The sequence below is a fragment of the Pantherophis guttatus genome, chromosome 2 (assembly GCF_059756535.1).
Source record: "Pantherophis guttatus breed Tessera chromosome 2, ASM5975653v1, whole genome shotgun sequence".
NCBI lineage: Eukaryota > Metazoa > Chordata > Lepidosauria > Squamata > Colubridae > Pantherophis > Pantherophis guttatus.
In genome coordinates this window covers 10,014,884-10,042,071 of record NC_142064.1, presented here as the reverse complement: position 1 = coordinate 10,042,071, position 27,188 = coordinate 10,014,884, and the positions used below count along the sequence as shown (strand labels likewise).

Here is a 27,188-nt window from a genome sequence, read left to right as displayed (position 1 = left end):
TAGCGAATTATTTACTTTTTTTTTTTCTCCTTCCTTTCTAAATTTAGCCCGACAGCTGAGAAACGATGGCAGGAGCTTTTTTTTTTTTTGCCAGTTCAGTTTAAAAAACATCCTCTACCTGGTATCTCCGCAGTGATTGTCTTGCTGCTCCCTGAAACTTCGTCGTCGTCGTCCGACGAGCTTGTGCTCGAGTCACAGGTTAGGTCACTATCGCTGGTACTGCTGTCCTGCAGCAGGTTATACTTCTTGCGGGCGGCGGCCTCCCGCTTCTGCCTCAGTAGCCGGATGCGCTCTTTGTGCTTTTGGCTCCGGTGACCTTTGACCTTAGCGACGCGGCCGTTCTGCTTGTCACTCGATTGCCGGTTTTTCTTTGCAGCCATTGTCGAGGTTTCGCTCTCCGATCTGGACCGCCTCGATTTCCTCCCCACGGTCGACACGGACACGGTGGAAGAGTCTCCCTCGACCGCCGTCTCAGGTTGGCCGGGAGCGTTCTCTTCTGCGGAGGAGAGCGTGTCGGAATCAGCCAAATGGCCGCTGGATGAAGGGGACAGCATGCAATGGTTGGAAGAGTCACTCTCATAAATGCGGCCGGCCGTCGGCTTGTCGCTTTCCGTCGAGGCCAGCTGAGATTCGGAGGAGTCCCGTCTCAGTTCCATCAGCAAGCAGGGCATCGAGGCGAGGACTGCCGAATCCTCCCCCAGTGCTCGGTTCTCTTTCTGAGCAGGCATATCCAGTTCTATAGATCCGTCTTCACCCAGAGCAGGCTCCTGTTTCTCTGACAGTTTGGGTGGGACTTCTGGGTCAATGAGTTCTTCTGTTCTGTCTGCTGCCTCCATCTTCATTTCAGAATTTTAAGTCTCTCCTGGTCTCAGAGGTTGGACCCAGAGCTTTGTGGAAGTGCAAACTCACCTAGGGCTTCAGCAGGAAAGCAACCTAAGGGAAAAACACATACAGCACATGAGTGAGCTGGTAATGGGGACATTTTTGGATAATATTTCATGAAGAGCTATGTAAAGTTCAGAAGCAGCATGCCTATTATGCCACAGAGCAGGGCAAATCTAGGAGGATGTACAGTGCATTTAGAAAGTATTCAGACCCCCTTCACTTTTGTCCATTTTGTTATGCTGCAGCCTGATTCTACAGCTATTGAAATTCATCTTTTTTCCTCATTAATCTACACTCTGTACCCCATAATGACAAGTGAAAACAGAATTTTTGAAATGTCTCTAAATTTATCAAAAAGAAAAAGAAAACCTCCCCATTCTCTTGATCATTGCTGACAAGTTTCTACATTTTATAATTTGAATATTGACTCTCCCCACTTACCTCTATTTTTACAATAGGGTGGAGTGGTGCTTAAAAGTCAATAAATATATTGTTTTTGTAATTTCATCAGATGAATCTATTCCATATTCATGTGTAACCATTAAAAAGTTCTACAGTACTATCACCTATTCCATTCAGTTTCCTTGGGAGCTAACCGCATGAGGACTGGAAACCTACAACCAGAACAAAAAGTCCTGGACCCATGAGTTTGTCAGATATTCATTTGAAGAAATTCTAATTTATTCATTTCCCTATTTTCATAGCTTCTCATTTTGGCAATTTGTAAGCAGAAATTAATTTTAGCCTAGATTCTCTTGCCAGGAGCATTGGGGAAGCAGAATAGGGGAAAAAATAGGAGAAAACCTTGGTCTTTTAGAAGAAAGAGAAGTGAACAATGGAAGCTACAACCACCCATTAAATAATTTGGATTGATACACAACTCTCATCTGATATAAAAACTGGAAATTGATCCAAGTATTTTTATTTATTTTTATTTATTTTTTATTACATTTTTAAACCACCTATTTGTTTCACAGAAAGGGACTCTTCTTTCCAGATCATGGGATAACAAATCAATAAATGCCTCATCCAACCCCACCCCATCATCAATCTGTCGGTAACTAAGTTATTCCGTATACCTGTTGAAAACACAGCAACAGAATGGTTCAAAACCACACAGAGGCCTCAAAATCTTAAAACTGAGCATACGGTCTTTTCAAAGTGTGACAATCAATGCAATAAAATTCACACATCTGTCTAAAATAGTGATGTAGACAGTGCATGAGAATTATGAATGCCACCAGGGTTAAAGTGAATATAAGATAGCATGTTTTTATAACGTGCTTGTCTGCCCTATAGATAAGCTTGCTGCTTTTTAAAAAGTTTGCTAGCATTTTAGTATTTTTAAAATACTAAAATTTTAAAATATTCTTAATCTACTTTCTTACATTCTATATTTTGTAAGCTGTTTTGATTGGTCCCCAAAGCAGAATTGTATGGTGTACAAGGTAATGCTAGACAACACAGGTTGCGCTGTTTTCAACATAGTACTTTCAACACAATATTTTCTCCTATCGACTGGTAAGCTATAGGTCAGGGGTGTCAAACTCAAGGCCCGGGGGCCGGATCCTGCCTGCGGAGTGCTTCAATCTGGCCCGCGGGGTCACCCTGGAAATAGGGAAGAACTGTCCCGTGGTGCCTGCAGCCCTCTGAAGCTCCGTTTTTGCTGGTAGAGGATTGCAGGAAGCAATTGCAGCTGAAAATGAAGCTCAGGAGCCCGTTTTCTCTGGTGCCCCATGACACAAGTGATGTTGAACTGGCCACATCCCCTGGCCACGTCCACTCCGGCCCCTCGACGTCAAACACAGCCCTGATACGCCCCTCAATGAAATCTAGTTTGACACTTCTGCTATAGATTGTTTGCAAAGATATGTATCTGGTGGGGGGGGGGTTGTGAGAAAATGAACTATATGCATTACATAAATATTACTAACGTTATTAAGGTTTTTAGATTTCTTTTTATTTTAACTATTCACAGGTTGTTAATTACTAGTGTAAAAATTATTGGTTTATTTAACTTCATTCTGTAGTTGATGTTAAGCTATCACAGTACAGCCTAAAAATGTAAAGACAATCTTGTTTTGTTCTGTGGAAAAAGGCGTGACATTCTCTGTTTACTTCTAGCAATGCCAGCATGTTGTATTGAGAAGAAAATCTTCATTTACATAGACAAGAGCATAGACATTTGGGGTTTTTTTTGTTTTTTTTTTTGTCTTCAGTGCAACATGTTCCTGTCTAAGCTATTCCTGGATTATATTGTCAAACTAACCACAACAAACTTTATTAAGGAACTTTATTGTCACTGGCAAAAAGATTCCAAACTTCAGGCAGAGTTGTTTTTTTATCTTTGCTTTAAAATGCCATGATTTCAATCTGGGAATATTTGCATACCATTTTGCCCAACACAAAAAAAGGACATAAAAATATAAAGTGGATATAGTTGCTCTATATTCAGTCAAGTCTTCTGAAGCACCTTCAAAAGAAAAAAGAGCTGTAAAAGTCACAACTCAGTTGTATAAAGCAAGTGGAATGGAAGAATTAAAGCCAATAATAAAGCTACAACTGCAACTTGAATTGAGTTAGTAAATAGTCCCAAAATCTAACTTCAGGTATCTGGTCACAGTGGTAATGTAGTTAAAATGGAGCTACAGACAAACAAACAGAGAGGTATTTTTAAGCTGAGAGAACCCAAGATTTGTAAAAATAGAAGAATCTTATGATGATATCATGAAAAAGGAGTCCAATGTAACTACTCTGTGGGTGCAGAAAATCATGGGTTGGGAGAACAAAAAAGCCAGAGATAAATTAGAATATTTTGATTTCTCAGTAGCTTTTGATACTATTGACCATGGTACCTTGGTGCACCAGCTCCAGGAACTGGAAGTGGGAGGCACTGTTTTACAGTGGTTCTCCTTTCTCCGTGGCCATTATCAGTCAGTGCTGAAGGGGAAGACAAGTTCAAGACCCCAAGACCAGGGTGCCTTAGGGCTTGGTTATTTCTCCTCTATTTAACATCTACAAGAAGCTGTTGGGAGAGGTCATTTGATGGCATGGGGTTTGGTGTCATCCATATGCTGATGATACCCAATTACACATCTCTACCCCATGTTAGGCCAATTTATGCCATTTGGGTGCTGGCTCAGTGCTAAACCAGCTGCAAATCAACCCTAGCAAGATGGAGTGGTTCTAGTTTTGGGGCCCTTGAGGTCAGGAGAATTAACATACTCAGAATTAACATACTTATCTACCCATACTCTGGGTATATAACACACCACCATACAGGTCTGGTGCACAGTTCAGGGTTCCTCTTAGACTCACAGCTCCTGCTTACAAGAGCAAGTGGCCAGGGGAGCCTTTGTCTTCTCTGCCAATTGCAACCATTCCTTGTTCATCAGTTACAATTATTTTCAAGCAACATATTCAGAAACAATTGTTATAATATCACATGCAGAAAAAGTTTAAGAAATGTGTAGACGTGAGACAACCAAATAAAAATAATTACGTAAGTAGGCTTTTCCTCCACTTGCCAAAAGAATCTAAAAGAAAACATTGTTCTTCCAATTAACTACCCACTCATCAAAAGTATTAAATTAATGACTTCCGGGTTGGCTCCGCAGCACCATTGACGGTCTTTTTAGACCGCCGCCCCCGTGATTCCGTTGAGCCGTTCTGACAGCGTTAATCAGCTGTCAAACGGCTTGAAAATCTCCCCTTCGGGAAAAGAAGGGGAGGAGAGCAGGTGGGTGAGGGTAGAGCTCCCTGAAAACCCCTGGATTAATTCCAGGGGTTAGGAGGGTGAGAGCTCCCCGTTCAGCCCACTGAAGCTCCGGATCCGGGGGGACTCTGTTTTTTACAGAGCTAGGTGTTGCGTCCAATTTCTGCTGTCAAACAGAAGATTAAATGATTTCAAAAAAGCAGGCGGAACAGAAGCAGGAGGACAAGCTTTTTGCAAGTATAACACTTAACTCCGGGGATACAATGTTTCTAATTGGATTTTCTGAGCTGGAAGTTAAGATGGCGCTTCTTTGTTGCGATTTTAAAAGGGAAAGTTAGAAAAAGTTTTTGCTAATAGACTCGTGCTCAGAGACTGGCTTTAAGTTGCTGGAATAGACTTTGAAGAGCTGTTTGGGAAAAGATTGTTTATAAAGAAATTGCTGAATGCTGCTCAAAAGGATGGCTCTGACTTTATGATTTTATGGTTGTGGGAAGAAAGAAAATTTCTTTAAAATAAAATGGCTTCTAAGAAAGGAGATCTTGAAAGTGCTGGATGCTATTTGGAGGTGTCAGAAACGAAACAGTTGTCTGATTTACAGAGTTGTAAGTATTTTGATGCAGAACTTACAGAATTTATAAAAGAAGCCATGAATAATCATACTGCAGCTATAAGTAACCAAATAGCAATTCTTAAAGGGATAACAACAGAAATGACTGAGGAAATCAAAACAACTACGGAGCATGATGACAACTCAGGAGATATTGCAGCAGAGAGGGTGGAAGAATTTTCTCAAGAATTTTCGAGCTTACTCTCTGCTCTTTTCGGAAAAATTGATAGAATCCTTCAAAATTATGACTTGGTTTGGAAAAAAGTAGTAAATGACCAGACTTTCGAAGTTTCAGAAGATGAAGGAGACTTGTCAGTGGCATCTATACATTTAATAGAAAAGCAACAATTGAACTTTTCTTCACAAACTCTTGACAAACTTTGGTTTTACAGACGAAGGAATGAACTGATTTATATAAGCATGAAGAGGCGATTTGGGGGCTCTAAATCAGAGGAAACTTTTTTAAAAAGGGGACAATTTTTGCAGTTATATCAACCTCAAATTAAAATGAAAAACCTCCTCAAAATAGAAGTAGGAGGGATGCAGAAAGATTGGAAAAAATATAAAAAGAAAGCAAGAATGGAAGATTAACCTTTTCTTTTGGCTTTGTAGTTGTTCTACTCATGGTTAAAAATGATTATGTTGTAGGTATTATAACTACTGAGGGGGGGAAAAGTATAAAGTTAAATATTGATTTTTAAATATGATGTATTAATGGTTGATTAATCCTTTTTGGTTTTTTAGTTTATGTATTAATGGTTAATTATGTTGTTGATTATCTTTTAAATTTTAAAAATTGGAGGGAGGAATAATGAAGGGGGAAATTTAGAAACTTAAAAAATGTAGAAATTTAATTAGTGAATATCTAAGGTTTATTTTTTGTTATGAGATTTCAAAATAAGAAACCAAGAATGGAAGATTAATTTTTTTTTTTTTTTTTGGCTTTGCAGTTGTTCTATTCATGGTTTAAATTGATTATGTTTTAGGTGTTATAACTATTGAGGGGGAAAAAGTATAAAGTTGAATATTGATCTTTAAATATGATGTATTAATGGTTGATTAATCTTTTTTGGTTTTCTAGTTAATGTACTAATGGTTAATTATAAAAATGTAGAAATTTAATTAGTGAATATCTAAGGTTTATTTTTTGTTATGAGATTTCAAAATATCTGAACTTTGAGAAAAATAGGAGGGGGAAAAATGTTTTTAGGTTTGAATGTTTAAGATTTGTTAATGGTTTTAAAATTCTTAGAGTTATTGGATTACATGTTACTTTGTGTTTATATAAAGGGAGGTTGATGAAATTGTAAAAGGGGAGTTAAGGGGTCTTGGGAGTTATTAAATCTTGTAGATAGCTAGTTTATTTTAGCGAATGTTTGGTGAAATCTATGCCCTGTTTTTGTTCTGGGAAGTCGGGGGTGGGGGGTGGTAAGGAGGGGATGAAGATTGAGTTTACCAAATTGATTTTTTTTTCTTTTTTTCTGATGATAGTATGAATGATTGTTTATATTGTATACTTGTTTGATCAGAAAATAAAAACTTTTTTATTAAAAAAAAAAAAAAGTATTAAATTAATAATAATTTCTACACTTGTTTTGACCAATATTGCTAATCAGGATTCCTTGGTGACATTTAGAGAGGCTCAACCTGTAGTATTCTCTGAATGCCAAAAGCAGGTCTAAGTTTAATTTCAAAGTTCCTCTGCAACAGATTAGATTTCTGGTAAGGAATAATATCTCTCTTCACTGTTTGGCAGAAAGAAGGAAAATAATATGCTGGATGGATACAGGTAGTCCTTGACCTATAACCATCCATTTAGTGACTAAAGTTATAATGGCACTGAAAAAAGTGACCTATCATCATTTTTCATGCTTGCAACTGCTGCACCATCCCCAAGGTTACATGATCCAAATCTGGACACTTGGCATGTATTTGTGACCGTCTCGTGGTCATGTGATCCCCTTTTGCGACCTTCTGCCAAGCAGTCAATAGGGAAGCTAGATTCACTTAACATCTGTGTTACTAACTTAACAACTGCAATGATTCACTTAACAACTTTGAAAAGAAAAGTCATCAAAAGGGGCAAAACTCACTTAACAACTGTGTCACTTAGCAATGGAAATTTTGGGCTCAATTGTAGTCATAAATCAAGGACTACCTTGTTCTCATTCACTAGTCTGTCTTCACTTTTGCCTCTCAACCTCATTAACCATGTGGCCTCCCTTAGATTAACAAATGTCTCACTTAGCAACATAAATTTTTGGTTCAATTGTGGTCATAAGTTGAGGACTACCTGTATGTATGTATATATGTTCTTTGTTCTCTGTGAGAGAGAATGGCTGGCACATGTAGGTGAGGAACAACTGGTTAACTGAATCATTTGCTCTGCCAACTCATGTGGGGCTCACAGAGTGGCATGTAACACTTGGGGTTGTGGTAAGTACCTTGAAGGTGCCCCCACCCCCATCCCCCTTTTTTTTTAAACTTTTAACTTATTCAATTTTTTTTTTTACCCAGCTCCCATTTGAGTGACGTATTTTATTTTATCTGAGTTTTATGCTTTTAGCTATGAACTGGCCAGAGTAACTCTGAGAGTGAGATGGGCAGTATCTAAATTTGATAAGTAATTACTTAATTAGTGACTCCTGGCAAATGCATGTACATATGCATTGCCTTAAATTAACTGTAAACCAATAAAAACTTTTGCAAGTAAAATTTTGCATGTCTACATGTCTTTAAATAAGAATATATTGTTGAATTAATTCCTTACCTTTCAGCCTCTGCTGTCACTGCTCTGCAGACAGAAGACCTGAGAATCCAAAGTTGTCATTCTGGCTGTTTCCCACCAAATTCTCTAAACAAACAAATACACACATAAATTAACTTAAAAAAATGCTTTAAAAATAAATACACATGGAAGATTTAGCTAATGCTTATGAGTGTAGTTCACGTTTTTCCTATTTTATATAGAGAAAATAAAATTTGCGAAGAAAAAAAAAGATATAGGTAGTTCTAAATGTTCTGTCCTTTGTATTGCTTGTATGCAGAACGCAGCACAAATTAATTTCTCTTCCTCGTAAATCAACTCTGTACTGTACAATGTCTTGTTCAAAGTTACAATAAATTCAATTTAAATAATGCTATTGTAAGGTAAGAATAAACAGTGTTGCAACCTACAAAAGATTTCATGCATTTCAATCCCAATACCCTGTTACATTAAGCAGACATGCACAGTACTTCTTTTCAGTAATGAAAGCAAAAACAAAAACCTCCCCAATAGTAAATGCTGTGTTTCACAAACAAAAAAGAGCTGTACATAATGCTTATCTATATTTTTTTAAAATTACAATAAAAACTACTACACAAAAAAGAACCAAAAATAAAAGGTACAGAGAAGAAGAAAAAAATAATAAGAATATAGTAAAGAAAATGTATAAGGAAATGATGTGCACACACGCACCCACACACACAGAGGGATGGCAACATGAAAAGAATCATATTATGGTACCAGTAGACAGCACAATACACAGGGTAAAGATTTATATAATGTGAAAAAAAAAGCAGAGTATAGGAGTAAAGAAGATCTGAACTGGGGAGAAGGAAAGTAAATTCATGCTTGCTCATTCATCCATTCATTCATTCATAAAATTTATTGGCCGCTCCTCTTGCCTCAGGGTAACTCTGGGTGGCTTACAGCCATAAACATGTACCGCATTTATACAGTACATTAAAACATAAATTAAAACTAAACATTAAAATCTAATGACATGTGGGGTGGGCAGGGATGGGGTGCAGTGGAGGTGGGATCTGTTATTACTAGATCATGTTACTATTCTAGTTAATGGACTGAAAATATTTTTTTGAAATTTAAAAATGTATATACCCCGTTTCTCCAAAAATAAGACATCCCCTGATAATAAGACCAATCGGGCTTTTGAGCACATGTGCTAAAATACCCCCCCCCCCGGAAAATAAGTCCTCCCCAAAAATATTTAAATGCAGAGCTGGAAATCAGGTAAGATGGCAAGAGGAGACCCATCTTGCTCCATGCGCCCCAAAATAATAAGACCTCCCTGAAAATAAGGCCAAGCGCTTATTTTGGGATTCAAAAAAATATAAGACAGGGTCTTGTTTTCGGGGAAACACGGTACTACAGTCAAAATCTGTTTTTAAAACCTATATCCTTTTCAGGGTTTTATAAAACTGAAGTACATATAATGGTGTATAGAATAATAGTGATCTTCGGAAACAGCTTTGCTGTTTTTGATGTTCAAGTCCTTCTGTAGCTTCCAATTCTTGGTTATCCAAAGGAAAACTTTTTTGGTCAATAACTGCTTCTTTGAATTCTATCAGTTCACATTTATTCCATCCATGATTGTATCTAACTATTTTGTCTTTTGCTTGCCTCTTTTCTAAGTGCTTTTGATTATTTCCAATTATTAGGGTCTTTTCCTATGATTTTTGCCTTCACATTAGGCATCCAAGTTATTTCAGTTTCATTTTAGTTTAGTTCTTCCAGTGAATACTTGAATGAATACTCAAGTTTACTTCATCTTATATTGAATTATTTGTTCTTCACAGTATTCTCAACTATTTCCTCCAGCATCTCAAATTGAAAGGAATCAATTTTTCTTTGTTTGGGCTTTCTGATGCTCCAGCTTTGACAACCACATGGTAAAGTGGGAAAACATTATTGTTGAAAATGTGTAATTTTTGTTGCAATTGTGATGTCTTTTGACTTCAATATTTCATTCAGCTTCATCATAGCACTTCTCTTAAGTAATGGATTTCTCTTTATTTTATTGCCACGGTCACCATCCATGTGAATTTTGTAATTCAGGAAGGCTAGATTTATTCAGTTTCCTTTCTATCTTCCGTATTTTCACTAGGCTAGCTTTGCCTGTTTACGTAATCTGAGGGTTTAAAAAAAAAAAAAAACTCTGAGCAACAGATTGGTTTTCATAATCTCTTTCAACTTTAACAAAGGATTTTTTTGGTCTTCTTTGATTCCAATCATCCAATAGTATCACTCTGTATCATAACTGAGGTTACCCCATCACTCAAAGTTCTGGTTATCCCATCCCAAAAATGACAGCATGGAATTAGAAAATATGAAATGAGGATTTTGATACTTCTTAGGAAGAAGCATCAAAATATTCAGGTCTTTTTATTATTTCCAATCTAATATATTGGAAAAAATTAAATAGAGGTGATTAGGTTTGTCTCTGTCTCTCTCTCGCCACCTCATGCTTCCCAGTGAAATATCTATTAAATTAGATATAGCAGCATTGGGGACCACGATGGCTCAGCAGTTAAAGATGCTGAGTTTGTCAACTGGAAAACTGACAGCCCAGGGTTCGAGACCCCATGCGCCATGCAACGGGTTAGCTCCCATTACTTGTCCCAGTTCCTGCCAACCTCGCAGTTTGAAAGCATGCAAATGCTAGTAGATTAATAGGTACCACTTTGGTGGGAAGGTAACAGCATTTGTGCACCTATTGCATATAGCCATGTTGGCTGCATGACCACGGCCAGCATCTTCGGACAATGCTGGCTCTCTCTTGGCCAAAAAACAGAGATGAGCACCGTGTCCTGGTGTCAGATATAACTGGACAGGGGAAACCTTATTGGCTGCCTAGAAGGATCTGTTTGACTGCTGGAGACCAAATGTTGCTATAATTGATTGCCCAATATGTGAGGGCTATTATTATACTATCCTTTTACTGATCCACTCCACAGTCAAAAGAAGAGAAAGTTATGGACATGACTGGAAAAGGCAACATTAGAATCATGTTGCTGGAGTAGGTGAAATACCACTTGCCTCTCATCTGGATTTACTACAGGCCATTTACAACAAAGCTTTGGTTGCCTGTCTTCATATCCAAGTAGTCATAAATAATCTCTTGTTTTGCCCACTTTTCTATACTATCCAAGTTCATCAGGATGAATCAATTCAGATGCCCCGCATTTATGTAGAACATTTTAACCACAATAAATATTGGTTGTAGCTTCCCGCAGTATAGAAGTGTAAGGTTCAGAAGGCAACTTGAGTGACTGCTGTAGTTTTGCAAGAGAAAGCCCAATGTAGCTTCATGAATTAGTGAAACCCCTGGAGTTTAGGTGTCTGCCAAATTGATAACCAACTGTCTCAATTTTTTTAAAAGACAGCATTTCCAAAAGTGTGATAGTCCAATTGTGGCTGGCTGAGCTAATACAATGAAATACATATTTTTGAATCAGCATCGACTATGAATCTTTATTTCATAAACTTTGAAATGATGAAATTAGGTAACGTAACTGTGCATAATCATCTATAAGGATGAAAAGTAGGCAAATTTTTACAGCAGCATGGAACTTTACCAATCAGAGACAGCATTCAGTGAATCTGAATAGTTTACGGACAGTACAGAATCAATCAAAGTTTCTTACTTCAACTAATACACAGGCTGCAGCAATCATCTGAAAGACAGCCAATAAAAATGACTGCAGCTGAAAATACAGGGAGATTCACCCAAGTTGACTACTTCCTCTCAAAAAGGAAAACAATATAGCGCTCTTAGAAAATACAACTGAGAACAAAAGTTGTGGAATATAAAGCTCAAAACTTCAGAACTCTAAGCCAGGTTAACTTCCTTTGCTGTATATTGTGCAAATCACCAGGGCAAATGTTGATATAATTCAGTATCTGGAGTAACCAAGAAAAAAAATTCTAAAGCTATAAATTATCTGTACTCTGTAATTTAAGGCTAATACAGTGGTTTGCTTTTGTGCTAGTACAGAAGATCACCTTACTAATTAATCCCAGATCAATTGCATACAAATACTTCTTACCAAGATACTTTGTCAAGATACTGTGCAATATTTGTAACCCTATATAATCATTTCAATGGTTTTGTAATTTTTATTAGAAGAAATAAATAGCTACCAGTATGTTGGGTAAACTTATTTCATTTGATTTGTTAGTCTATTTTTGAAAACATGCTATAAATAAACAGAGGATTATATTTCGTAACAATGAGACACATGGAAATCAGCAACTCTGTTTAATTGCATTAGTCTTAGGCTGGGAAGCAACATTCAAACTGTTGTGTTCCATTAAAAGGCTAGATGAGAGATGTTTATTTAAAACTGAAAAAAATGGTCGTTGCTTACCTGAACGACCCTTTTATCCTCGCTGCGATGACACTCCTCAACATGGGATACAGCTCACTCCTATTTGCACGGCTGGGTGTCAATCAAACCCTCTGGAGCTGGATACGCCCTGCTTCCTGCTCCTTCCTCAGTCTTTTCACGAAGACATCTTGGCCCAAGGGCAGCAGGACGGTCACGAAAGAAAAATCCCCAGATAGCAGGACAGGAACAGAACAGCTACAGAGGGAGAACAAAAAGAGACCTCCACCAAGGCCAGACCCGGCGACAAAAAAGGGAGGGACGGAGTGTCATCGCAGCGAGGATAAAAGGGTCGTTCAGGTAAGCAACGACCATTTTCCTCCTCGCTGCTCAGACACTCCTCAACATGGGACATACCCAAGTTCCAGAAAAGAGGGAGGGAATTAAACTGAAGGCTGGCCTTGGGGAGAGATTACAGACTGTAAAACTCTTCTGCCAAAGGCAGCATCTGCAGAAGCAAACCTGTCTAAACGATAGTGACTAACAAAAGAAGAAAGAGAGGACCAGGTTGCCGCCCGGCAAATATCATCTACCGATGCCTGGGTAGCCCAAGCCGCCGATGTTGCGGCACTACGGGTAGAATGGGCCAGGATACCACCCGGGACAGGAGCCTCCTTCAACTCATATGCCCGAGAAATACAGGCTTTGAGCCACCTGCCTACTGTTGCTGAGGATACCTTCTGACCCAAGGAGGAGGGGAGGAAAGACACCAACAGCGCCTCAGTCTTGCGGAAGGAGGCAGTCCTCTTAAGATATCGCCTTAACGCCCGTCGCACATCCAAAGTATGCCAGCGTCTCTCAGTAGGATGGCGAGGGTCCGGACAGAAATCAGGCAAGATAATTTCCTGTGCCCGATGAAAACGTGTGTTCACTTTCGGAATAAAGGCCGGGTCAAGTCGCAAGACCACCCGGTCCGGGTAAAAAATACAGAGATCACTCCTCATAGACAAGGCTGCAATCTCAGATACACGACGAGCTGAAGTGATTGCTAGCAAAAATGCCATCTTCAAAGACAAATAACGCAGACTGATCGAAGCAAGAGGTTCGAATGGTGGTGCAGTCAAGGCTTGTAACACTAAGGTAAGGTCCCATGTAGGGTAGCGATGAACCGACGGGGGTCGCAGGTTGGTGACTCCTTGGAGAAAGGAACGGATTCGTGGATCCTGAGACAAGGGAACTTTATTATCTCCAGACAAAACAGTGGCCAGAGCAGCCACCTGACGACGAAGAGTCGCTGGAGCTAGACCTTTAGAAAACCCCGCATGCAGGAAACGCAGAATGTCCGGAACAACTGCGGACGTGGGGTCAACGTGATGAGCACTGCACCATGTCGCAAAGGCAGTCCAAGAGGCGTCATAAATGCGAACTGTCGATGGCCGCCTGGCGGCCTGAATGATAGAAATGACATCTTCCGATAAGTGGTCCTTGAATAGCTTTATGCGCTCAAATGCCACACGGCTAATCGGAGCCATTCTGGCTCCGGATGGCGTACCGCACCTTGAGTCAAAACGACCTTGTCTGGTGGAATCCTCCACGGTGGCTCGACAGACAGGTTCTTTAGATCTGCGAACCACTCTCGACGGGGCCAATACGGTGCTACCAGCAGTAGATTCGCCCGCTCTTGAATCACCTTCCGAATCACTTTGGGTATGATAGGGAAGGGAGGAAAGGCATAAAGGAGTCCTCGAGGCCAAGGACTCCGTAGAGCGTCGAGACCCTCTGCCGCTGGAGACGGGTAACGGGAATAGAATCTTGGTAATTGAGTGTTGAGAGCTGTCGCAAACATGTCCACTACCGGTAGGCCGAACCTCCTCGACAGGTCCTGGAACAGGCCGGGTTCCAACCGCCATTCGGCGTGATCTAACTGGTCTCTGCTGAGCCAATCTGCTTCCCGATTCACAGTCCCGGAAATGTGTTCGGCTCTTATCGACAAGAGGTGGAGCTCCGCCCACGACAGCAGCCTCTCCGCCTCCTGCATCAGAGTCCAAGAGCGGGTCCCCCCTTGCTTGTTGATATGGGCCTTGGTGGCCACATTGTCTGTTAGTATCAAAAGGTCTTGGCGATACACAAGATGTTTGAAGTGCACAAGAGCGAACCTTACCGCCCTGAGCTCCAGCCAATTTATATTGTGCAGTTTTTCCGTCGATGACCAGACCCCTTGGGCTAACTGGGAGTTGAGATGGGCCCCCCAGCCCCGCAGACTCGCATCCGTGGTTAAAACCATCCGTTTCGGTTCCAGAAAGGGAGAGCCCCTGCTGAGAGCTGGAGACAACCACCATCGCAGGGAGAGACGAACTGGAGCCGGAACTGTCACTTTGAAGGTGGACTCCGCCCGACCTTGCTTCTGGAAGGGAAGCAGGAACCATTGTAGGCGACGAAGATGGAAACGTGCCCAGGGAACAATGTCTATGCAGGATATTAGTTTTCCCAGAAGCTGGGAGAGCGTCAGTAATGGAACAGTCCGGTTCAGAAGAATTTGAGACACAAGATGCTGTATGCTGACACGCCTGTCTGGAGACAGAAGGACGACACACTGACTCGAATCTATCATTGCTCCTAGGTGCAGAATATGAGTCGTGGGGATCAGATGACTTTTGGTGAGATTCAAGGTGAATCCGTGGTCCTGAAGAGTTTGAAGTACCAACTCCCGGTCTCGAATCGCCAGTTCGGTTGATGATGATAGAATCAAAATGTCGTCGAGGTAGCATGCTAGACGGACAGGTATCTCTCTGAGCGACGCCGCCACCGCTGCCAACAGTTTTGTAAAAGTCCTCGGGGCGGACGAAAGGCCGAACGGCATCGCCCGATACTGGAAGTGGTGGTTTCCAAACGCAAACCTGAGGTACCTCCTGTGTGATTGGTGAATGGGCACGTGCAGGTACGCTTCCTTTAGATCCACTGATTGCATTAGATCTCCCTGTCGGATGCAGCCTAGCAATGATTTGAGCGAATGCATTTTGAACCGACGGTAAAAGATGTGTTGGTTGAGGCGTCGTAGATTCAGAATGCCCCTCCAATCGCCCGAGCTTTTCGGCACCAGGAATAGCGTTGAGTAAAAGCCGGTTCCGAGTTGTGTCGATGGAACACGTTCTATGGCCTGTATCTGCAGCAGATGTTGTATTTCGCGAGACAGAAGAAGCTTCTTGTCTCTCTGAGGCGGCCAGGGGCATTGCACATAAAAGTCCTGTGGCATGGTAATGAATTCCAAACGAAGACCGTTGGTGACAGTTTGGACAATCCAGGCATCCGAGGTGGTAAGAGGCCACTGGTGGGAAAAGGCCTGGAGTTTGCCCCCAATCGGTGCCAGGGACGGTGAGTCACTTGCCACGTCTAGAGTATCTGGAAGTAGAGGAGCGGAAGGGGCGCCGGAAGGTGGATTGGTGGTGGCCACGGCCACGAAAGGACGTTCGGTCTGAAGCTGGTTGGTAAGAGAATTGAGAAGATCTTTGATAAGATGCGCTTGCGGCACCTTGGTCGTAGCGAAATGGCTGCCGGCTATAGGGAAAAAAACGTCTATCCGGGCGTCTGAAAGCCATAGGCAATACCTTCTTTTTATCTCGATTTTCGACCAAGATGGAGTCCAAAGACGACCCAAACAAAGCCGGACCCTTGTACGGAGCAGCAGTCAAACGCCACTTGGATTTTGCGTCAGCTCTCCAATTACGAAGCCACAGAAGTCGTCTAGAAGAAACTGTCGAAGCCAAGGCTCGCGAAGCAAATTTAGCTGCGTTCAAGGACGCATCGGCCGAATATTCAGCAGCAGCGATTAACTTTGCCAGATCCTGCTGCAACCGCGCGTCTTCAGGAGGCAGTCTGTCCCTCAATTGACGCAGCCACACCAGGGACGCCCGATTGAAAAAGGAGGAAGAAGTAGCAGCCCGGATGGCCCATGCTACCGCCTGGTGTGTCTTCCGGAATGACATCTCCGCCCGCTTATCCTCAAACTTGAGGCCGTCACCAGCTTCACCTACCAGAATCGACGATGATGTCAGACTGGCTACGGGATCATCAACTTTAGGTAACTGCAAAAGAGCATCTAACACAGGGGCCGAGGCGTATAGCTTTCGATCGAAGGAATTCGGGCCAGAAAGTGAAGCGGGGTGGTCCCATGGTTTCTGAATGACCTGACAGAAAAGGTCAGGACACGGTACAAAGTCGTGATCAGGTTGAGGTAGATTAAACAAGTTACTATTAGGGTCTGGCGGAGCAGAAACAGAACCCTGATTTAAATTGGTGTCCATGTTGGTAGCAGCCTTCGCTTTGCGTAAAAGGGAACGAAACATTGAAGGCTTGAACAATCCCGGAAAGGCAGGCTTGTCCTGGACCGCCTCCTCATCCTCCGACATCTCAAAGTCATCTAGGAAGTCATCCTCCCTGACAAGTTCAGGCATCTGAACATAGGAAGTAGAAGGTTGCTGCTCCAAGGCAGACGGCATATGACATGAGGGAGCAGGTACACAACCTGGAATGGGTAACATACCAGAGGCCTGCTGCAACCCAACCTGAAAAATGTGGGACATAGTCTGAGTAAACAACGACTGGAAATCCACAGGTTGACCAAGGGTAGGTCCCGCCTCAGGGCGGAGACCTGCTGCAGTGGGTGTGAAGGTAGCCTCAGGAACATGCCTAGGGGCCTGAGAAATGTGACTAGCCATGCTAGAGGACCTTGATCTAGCTCTGACACAGGGCTGGTTAACAGATGTCAAGGGAAAATTCGTAGAAGTGGAAGGACAGACTGCAGAAGGTTCAGCATCCTGGACAGCAATATCCTGGAGCGCCTCCGGGTCACAAACAGCACTTGGTTCCAAATCATCATCAACTGGCTCATGACCCTCAAGCAACTGAGCCTGGTGTTGTGCCTTTGTGAACTGTTTTTCCAGAGCATTGTGTCTGCGTTGGGCATCCCTGTCTGCCTTAGAAGACTTGCCCGACCTGGTAGATTTGGCACCCTTGGTCTTCCTCCCCTTAGCGTGCTTAGGAGAAGGAACTGGAGACGGAGATGGACTCCTGTCAAGGTCTGAAGACAGATCAACAGCCTCCATATTGTTTATAAGAACAAATACAATTTTTCTGAATTTTTCTGAATTTTTTTGAAGATTTTTTTAGAATTTTGAAATTTTAAAATTTTAAAATTTTGAAATTTTGAAATTTTGAATTAATATATTTTTTTTTTTTTTTAATATCTACACAAAAAATACAATATCACTTAATAACTATCTACCGCCAACAGCAATGCATACAGATACCAGAATTTCCGTTTTTTTTTTTTTTTTTTTTTTTTTTTTTAAATTATTATCAACAGAAAAAAGGGGGTTTACTTCCCTGATGATGGCAGTCACGCTGAGTCAGGCAGATTCACGTGCAGGTAACCGCTGGACCGCGTCCACACCTGCAGGAAGGCAAACGACCCTGGAAACCAAAGCCCAGGTCGCTGCACAAGTTGAAGAGGCACAATGGTGGGCTAGTGATCCTGGAAACCAAAGCCCAGGTCACTGCACAAGATGGCGGTCCGAAAAGGAAGCGTTGGAGCGTCGCAAGCCAGGCGAAACAAAGCGCCTACGGCTGGAGCCCAAAATTGCCCAAGTAAGCCTCCGTTCGGCTAATGAGTATGCCAGCCGGCAGGGACTCAAGCCGCGATATCCAAAAACGAGGCTGCGCTGGTCAGAACACAGTAAAAAGGCAAGGGATGGCTGCAGCGGCAAGAAATGGCGGCAAATGATTATTTGAGCAAAGCCAAGCCTCGAACGGCGGCCGGAGCCCCGAACCGCCGTTCCGCTCCAATTAGCCTGTGCTAGTAATGCTGTGAAAAGCGCAAGCCTCAAAAACAACAGGGAACGGTCAAAAATGGAAAAATAACAAATTAAAATAACAATTCAGTAAGAAAACTACGAGAGAACAGACACCCTAATGCACTTGCAAATGGCTGAGTGAAAAGACTGAGGAAGGAGCAGGAAGCAGGGCGTATCCAGCTCCAGAGGGTTTGATTGACACCCAGCCGTGCAAATAGGAGTGAGCTGTATCCCATGTTGAGGAGTGTCTGAGCAGCGAGGAGGAAAAAATCATATGACAAGATGATGAACATTCAAATTTTGATGAAATGAACTATCTACAGGTAGTTCTTGATTTACAACAGTTCATTTAGTGACTGTTCGAAGTTACAACAGACACTGAAAAAAGTGACTTATGACCGTTCTTCATAGTCATGACTGCTGCAGCATCACCATGGCCATGATGTGGTTTACATTCAGACACTTGGCAACTGGTTCATATTTATGACGGTCTCGGGTCATGTGATCACCTTTTGCGACCTTCGGAAAAGCAAAGTCAATGGGGAAGACAGATTCACTTAATAACTCTGTTACTAATTTAACAACTACAGTGATTCACTTGACAAATGTGGCAAGAAAAGTCGTAAAATGGGGCAAAACTCAACTTAAGAAACTTCTCACTTAGCTACATAAATTCTGGGTTCAATTGTGGTCATAAGTCAAGAACTATCTGTATTATACAGCTGGCATCTTTGGGAACAAGCATCATTTTTTAAAAAAAATCAATATCTGATAGTGGAACCCAATGTGGCAAATACAGAATGTCTAATTCTGACACAGAGAAACATTTGCATAGGCGATGACACAGCAGGAGTAGGAGTTATCTGCTTTTTCAGTATAATCTCTTCCTCTACTCCCAGCCATTTCCAATTTTCCTTGCTATGCATACTGCAATTAAAAACAAATCTGTTTCTACTAGCAAAGTTCAAGTGTGGCATTAATGTGAAGACAATCTGCAGTTCAGGAATGTCACACTACTAGATATTACTGTAAATGGTCAACCCTTTTTAAAGTATTGGTAATACAGGTAGTCCTCGACTTACAACGGTTCATTTAGTGACCGTTCAAAGTTACAACAGCACTGAAAAAAGTGACTTATGACCATTTTTCACAAGTATGACTGCTGTAGCATCCCCATGGTCATGTGATCAGAGTTCAGATGCTCGACAACTGACTCATAAATATGAGTCGGTGTCCCAGGGTCATGTGATCAAATTTTGCAACCTTCTGACAAGCAAGGGCAATGGGAAAGCCAGATTCATTTAACACTCGTGCTGCTAATTTAATAACTGCAGTGATTCACTTAACAACTGTGGCAAGAAAGATGGTAAAATGGGGCAAAATTCACTTAATTTTAGTTTATTTGATTATGGTTAAATAATGAATTGCTATGTCTGAAGCTTAATGGTCATCTTGACTGGATAGTTTTGGTTTTTTGTTTGTTTGTTTTATGGAAATGTTTAATTGGCTTAATGGATTACTTTGCATTATCTACAGTACTTTTAGCATGTAAATAAGGGATTACTATTTCCTGTGATTTTTAATTATTTTTTTTCCGTTGTTTAATTGTTAAATGGAATTAGACTTCATTATTAAAGAGGGGAATGAGAGGAGTTTATATTAAATTAAATGGAAAGGGGGTTATATGCTTATGTTGTTAGGTATTCCTATTAATTTTTATTGGACCTTTGATGATTAATAAGGAGAGCTGAAGATTGAGAGATTAGTTTATACAAAATGGGGTAAGGTACAGAATGAAAATGCACTGGAATAATTCAAGTAAAGTGGGGAAAAAGAGGCTCTGCATTTTGTAGAGGATAATTGTGGCCAAAAAGTAGCTTGGGTGTGGAATCCAGACAACAGATAATTCTCTCTGGAGGAAAGAGAGATCCTGAGATCACCCCCTAAACCAAGGGTCCCCAAACCAGGCAACTTTAAGACTTGGCGATTACAACTCTCAGAATTCCTCAGCCAGGTTTGAAGACCCCTGTTCTAAACGGGGGGGGGGGGGGGGGAGTCCACAGTAGAAACAGATTTTTACAGCTGCTTACGTTCATCTGGAAATCACAGGTTCCATCATGCTCTGAGCCATTAATAAAGGCAAAGTTTGTCACTTTTTAAATGATCTTCGAGTTTAAACTTCTTTTTACTACCTCTTCAAGATTGAAAGGCTTTGAAAAATTGTCAGATGAGTATTTGCTGGGTGAGTTAATCTGTTTTAAGAGAAAGAAAAATATGTGTCTCCAAGACTGTAAGATTTTCTTTTTTTGTAATACAGTATACAGCAAAGGGAACAATAGTGTTGCTTTAGCTTGTAAATACTAAGAATATGGATGAAACTGATTTAAAGAAAGATGTGCAAGTCAACTAAAAATATCCTATCTTGTGGGAAGGAGTGTCTGTGTTTATAAATTACTGAGAAGAAGGCTTTGAAGGCTGGCTACCCATTAGAAAATGCCAGATGGCCTTGTTAAAGAAAATTTACAACCAATGGACTCAAGAACAGTGTGAATTAGTTAACTCTATGTTGCAACCAAAAATGTTGAAGAGAATGAAGATGTATTTGGGTATATTTTAAGAGATGTGATAAATTATGGTTGAACATAGTTGTTGAAGTATGTTTCTTTTTCCTATTTTTTATTTTCTTGGGGGGGGGGAAGAACTTGCACTTTTTATACTTTTAATATATTTTTGTATTAGGTTTGTGGTTTTTTTGCATCTTTTATGTTTGATATAATTCTTAATAAAATTATTGGGGGGGGGGAAGGAATGAAGATATATTCAGTTGTTGTGTGGAATGTTAAGGAGGAGATGGATCCTGGGAATCAGAGGACACATTCCAGAGAACTAAAGAGGCAACTCAGCCCAGATATTATGTGTGAGAGAAAGAGGATGAAGACAGCCCCTTCCTAATAGTTCATAGAGTATATTGCAGATGCAGGTTAGTCTGGTAACATTTTCTCTATAGTATGAAACAAAGAAAAACTCAGCTTGGAAGAATTTCCATGTGTCATTCTTGGTTTTGAGTCTGACAGCTGTATTTTAAGAGACAGTGATAAATTATTAATGTTAAATATATTTGCTAGAGATGAAGGGAGAAGTTTATTTTTTTTTACTACTTCCTTTTGCGGGGTGGAGGACTTTTTCTACACTTGTCACTATTTTTTCTTTTAATATATTTTTCTATCAGGTTTTCTATGATATTAGTTTTAGTTTGTTTGTTTGTTTATTGATTGATTGATTGATTTAATTTATATACCGCCCTACTCGCGAAGGACTCAGGGCGGTGAACAGCCAAAAGATAAAATACATATAATACAAATGTTTAAAAAAATCATTAAAATACAATTAAATAATTTGGCCCAGAAAACAAAATTTAAAAACCCTAATTATAAGATAAATTTAAAATTTAAAAAATTTAAAAACAATTTAAAAAAGAGGTTAGGCCAGGCCAGCCTGCTGGAATAGGAATGTTTTAAGGACACGGCGGAAAGCGCGCAGATCAGTGATTCTCCGTATCTCCGGGGAGAGCTCGTTCCAGATGGCAGGTGCTCCCACAGAGAAGGCTCTCCCCCTGGGGGCCGCCAGTTGACACTGTTTGACCGACGGCACCCTAAGAAGCCGCTCTCTATGGGAGCGTACTGGTCGGTGAGAGGCTACTGGTGGCAGAAGGTGGTCTCGTAGATACCCCAGTCCTAGGCCATGGAGTGCTCTAAAGGTGGTAACCAAAACCTTGAAGCGCACCCGGAAGACCACCGGGAGCCAGTGCAGCTCGCGCAGGAGGGGGGTCACATGGGAGCACCACATCGCTCCCATAACCACCCGCGCAGCCGCATTCTGGACCAGCTGGAGCCTCCAGGTGCTCCTCAAGGGGAGCCCCACGTAGAGAGCATTGCAGTAGTCCAGGCGGGAAGTGACGAGGGCATGAGTGACCGTATTTAATGAGTCCCGTATTTAATGTATTCGTATTTAACGAATATAATTCTTAGTCACTTTCCCCCAAAAAATCTTATGTTTTTGGAGAAAAATCATAAGTTAAATGAGGCTTGAAAGGGGACTATGATCAAAATAAGGGATGAGAAACCCTGATTTAGAAGATCCATTTTTGCCTGTCCCCTTCCAATGATCATAGCCGGTATCTGTTTTCCTTTTATCAGTTTTTCCATCGCTACTAGCAGTTGAAAACTAATATGTTACTGCTGCCTGACAATGGATATAATCAGTTGGGCAACAGAGAAATGCTGAGGGCTTCACAGCTCACAAAAAGAGTACAACATTCAGTTATTTAATGTGAGCTGCCAATATAAGTAGTCCTTGACTTACATCGACTGAAATTATGACAAAATTTGGCCACTTGGCAATTCACCCGCCCTTATGACTGACTGGAATATCAGAAAGGGAAGTATTTTTTATACTGTACAGATGTTATTATATTTGTATTAATATAATATATCATGGTTTATAACCCTAATAAAAGGGAAAAATAGGAAAAAGAGAAGCATTTCAAAGCTCACTAAAACAGCATTTTAGCCTTCCAAATTGCATCACAAAAGTTCAAATTACTGAATAACAACTTGGAGATTACTCAGTAACAACTCAGCTTTTTGTTTATGTTTTAAACTATAAAGCTTTGCATTTTAATTACATTACCTGTATTAACTATTTTATAGGCTGCCAATATTTCCATTACCACCATAAACTCTTCTGGGAAATATTATCATTTCAGGGCTATACACTTAATCGAGAAATTAAAAAACACCTCCAAAGAAGGCACTCTTGGCTGTTTTCTTGGCTGCGGGAATCTTTTTGGAAATAATGCAAACATAAGAAGGCTCTCTTCCTGACTATATTTTTAGCACTTATGCTTAATGAATTAGGCATGGATCTAATTTCATTAATTTCAGGCAGGATGTATACGTGTGCATGTTTCTTAATTAACTTAATAATAAAACTACCACTTCACATAATAATAAAACCACAGAGCCGTGGTACCACAGTGGTTACAATGCAGTATTGCAAGCTAATTCTGCTCACATTGCCAGGAGTTTCTTTTGATCCTGGCCGGCTCAAGGTTGACTCAGCCTTCCATCCTTCTGGGTCAATGAACGAGGGCCCAGATTGTTGGGAGCAATACACTGATTTTGTAAACTACTGAGAGAGGGTTGTAAAGCACTGTGAAGCAGTATATAAGTCTAAGTGCTATTGTTATTTCAAACACAACTCATCAAAGATGAACTATGCTCCTTAGGTATAGGTTTTTTTTTTTCATATTTCCTTGGATAACACCATATCAAACACTGAACGAAAGATTCAAACCATCATATCAAATGATGAATGCTAGCTAAGAGGAATGACATAATTTCTCAACCAACATGGAACTAACTGCCTAATCTACCATAAAATGCCAGAAAGCCTTTTCAAAGTTCAGTTAAGAGAATGAACTGGATGTCTACAAACACACAGCTACAAGAATACATGTAAAATTCTGCACCAACTATGTACATCTCTTTTGCCTCTAAATGGTGTGTCAAACTGGCCTACGTTTTAAAGGTCTTTTCACAATTTCACACAATTTTGGTCTCCTAAATTTAACTTTTGAAATTATCTCCAACTTCCTATGAAGTCTGCACCAAATGTTTACTTAACACATACTGAAAACTAACATTCTAATAATTCGGAAACAAATGAAAAAATGAGAATATAATATGATACACAGAGGTCAAGCTAAAACTGATGCTATCAAAATAGTTGAGAAACAAGAAAGCTAGCAGGAAACATTCAAGTAGCACTTTATTCTAAGAAATAACAAAGAAGCCTATCTGGGAACTATGTGTTAAGTTTAATTTCAGTTGCTGTGTGTGCCTAAATCTATTATTTTGTCTCTGATAATTATTTATTTTTTCTGTACAAACTGCATAACTCCATGTTTTCCTATGGAAAGTATTTCTAAATTACAATCTGTGATTTGAACAGTTCTTTTTATTCCGCCAGCGCTGAATATTTTCATATGACAACCTAGAGTTAAAATACATTATTTCATTTCCTTTTATTTTGTTTACCTCTTATTATAAGACCGGTCAGTCTCCCAAAGAGGAGAAAAAGAAGAGCTAGTATCCGTAGCTGGGCACCTCAACACTCCCAACAACTATAGTGCCAGGAGGTAGAATTTCTACCATTTTCATTCTCTTTTCTTTTTAGTCTGCCAGAAGAGCACCGTTGCTTAGAATTTTAGAATTTCTGTGAAAAGAGGCTTGTGACTTTCAACCTTTCTCCCTATGGGCTTGGTCATGCTGCTAAGCGATTACTCCAAACTCACTGGAAAAAAGAACCTTCCATAAGAAAAGTGTTGTTTGGACTCTGTTCAATGTTTTAAAACCTTGATCTTAGTCATACTCCTTACGCAGTAAGCAACAAAAGCTTATGTTTATTTCCTCTTAAGTATAACAGAATCATTTTCCTCTGACTGAAACCTATATTATGTGATTTCACCTGTGAATGACGTCATATTAGGCCCTCATCCATGTTAAAAAGCATTTGAGGGCTTCAGATTAACATATTGTAGTTATACAATACAGGTAGTTCTCGATTTATGACCCACAATTGAGCCCCAAATTTCTGTTTCTAAGAGAGACATTTTTAAGTGGATTTTACGACCTTTCTTGCCACAGTTGCTAAGTGAATCTGACTTTGCTTGTCAGAAGTTCGCAAAAGGTGATCACATGACCCTGGGGGTGGTTGGTGGCTTGAGAGAGCTCTTTCCACCTCTTTGTTTTTAGCTCTGTTTTAACTGTATCTCTTATTATATGGTTTTATGGTCCTAATCTGCCTAGAATCATTTAGAAAGATGGATAGTGTATTTGCTAAACAAACAAGCAGACAAAAAATCAGGATTAGAATAAAGAGGTAGGTGTTTAAGTTATTTAGATGGCAAAATAGTTAAATTTCAAAAAATAAAGTATTATTTGCTATCCACATATTAATAAGGTCCTAAACTTTCCTTATCTTCTAAATTTTCCTAAATTTTAATATTTGTCCACTTCAGTAGCTAGAAAAGTATGTATCTATTGTTCTATGTCCAAATTATACAACCAATTTGACTAAAATACCAAAAATATTATAATCCATTCTTATATTAAAAACATAATCATTAAGAAAGGTCACAGATGCCAATTCAGCTCTGCATGTATGTTTTTCACACAGATTTCATATCTAGAGAGCTTTTACACACAGTCATCATCAAAAGATCTCCATCCATGGAAATATTGCTCAAGTTTATTTCTCAGTCATTCATGAAAAAAATCTACTGAGATTTTCTTTCTGAGACATAAAACTATTAATACTATGCCATGGACACTAAAACGTACCACACAATTGAAGATATGCAACTGGAAATATCTGAATGTAGGCTAGAGTATAACTGAAACAACTTAAGATAATAACTATAAATAAAACAACTTCAATAATTTTATTTGGTTTCTTATAGCTGCTCACTCCAATGGACTCTGACTGTGCAGAATAGCAGTGTTTGTTCAAACCAAACTATTACTAAAATTTAAATTTTATAGAAATAATTTCTTTAATATTGAATGAATAATTCAAAAGTATGTCTCAAAAAATCCAGAGCAAAATTATATGCCTGAATAATCATTCAAACACTGAATAAGCAGCAAAATCTAGCAATAGAGAAGTTATTAAATTTAAATACCTTTTACTCTAGGATTTCAAGGCAAAACATTCTGTTCTGTACAATGTGCAACCTTCTCCAAGTTTTATTCTGTGCAATGTCAGGCTGAGATCGTGATCACCCACTGAGTTTCTTTGAACGCTAAACTTGAATCTGGGTTGCCCTAATCTAGTACTTTTACCACTTTAACACTCTGACTCTCATTAATACAAATTGCTTATGGTTGTCAATCCTAAACAAGAAAAATGTAAAGTCCAGGGAGTTTGCCTTTGTTGTCTAAATTGCTGTAAGTTTGGCTGCAATTCTCTAACTTCCCAAAACATCAATTTCTAAACCATTGATTTATTGCACTGGATGCAATAAAAAGAGCTGAAACTAGTAAGCAAAATCTACCCATATGTATCACCAATATGTAGGGGTTTTTTTTGTTTATACATGGCCCTGTTCATATTCTCAAGGTTATGTCCTGTACCATAATTAAATTAAAAATTAAAGTTGAAATTTTTACAAGACCATCCTGGTGAAGCCCTACATGGTGTATTTGCTAGAGCTAGACCTTTTTCAGTTGAGTTTCAGGCTGATTACAGTAGTCAATACAGTACTGAGATAGCATTGCTTGCACATACAGTACTCAATACAGCATAGTTAATGACCCATGGTGGAGCCAAGATGGAGCCGACACATTCCCCTGGCTCTCCTTGATCTTTCAGCAGCTTCGTCATAGTATTATTCTGGACCAGCTGGGGGGGGGGGGGAAATAGGATTGATAGGAATAACTGTGACTGATTCAAGTTACTGTTGGGTCTAAAGTCCTTGCTTTGTCAAGGGCTATAGGGGTCAACATTCTCATCCCTCCTGTTTAATACCTACGTAGAGTCACTTGGGGAAGTAATTTTTCAGTCTGAAGTCAAGTATTATCATACGTGGATTACACCCAGTTATCTGGCTAGCAAAGGACTTGTCTCACTGTTTGGGGCCTGTTGAAGTCTGGGTAAGGACACAGATTCAAACTCAACCCTAGGAAGATTGAGTGGCTAGGGTTACTTCAAACTCTTGTGTTTGGGATCTTCATCCTTAAATGGGCTGCATTTCCTCTCCAGGTCTAATGTGTAATCTGGTGGTCTTCCTAAACTCTTAGCACCTGCTTGAGGGAAAGACGTTTGTGAAACAGCTTGTGCCCAGGAAAGCTGTTGCACAAGCTCCACTTGTGCACCAATCATGCCTGGAGTGTGAGACCTTCCTTGCGGTTACTCATGCATTGATCCCCTTATGAGTGAACCACTGCAAGGGGGTCTACAC

The 27,188-nt window shown here is 40.1% G+C and overlaps 1 protein-coding gene across 12 annotated transcripts in view; it reads right to left on the bottom strand.

The window, feature by feature from the left end:
• Nucleotides 1–27,188, bottom strand: part of ARK2N (arkadia (RNF111) N-terminal like PKA signaling regulator 2N) — a 66,907-nt gene that overhangs the window by 37,631 nt on the left and 2,088 nt on the right. For all 12 annotated transcript variants that reach the window (XM_034403890.3, XM_034403893.3, XM_034403891.3 and 9 more), the window contains exons 2-3: nt 7,978–8,061; nt 119–933 (exon numbers count right to left, since the gene is read on the bottom strand). In XM_034403890.3, coding sequence (XP_034259781.1) covers nt 119–842 — 724 coding nt within the window. In that variant the 5' untranslated portion in view covers nt 843–933; nt 7,978–8,061. The remainder of the gene's footprint in view (nt 1–118; nt 934–7,977; nt 8,062–27,188) is intronic.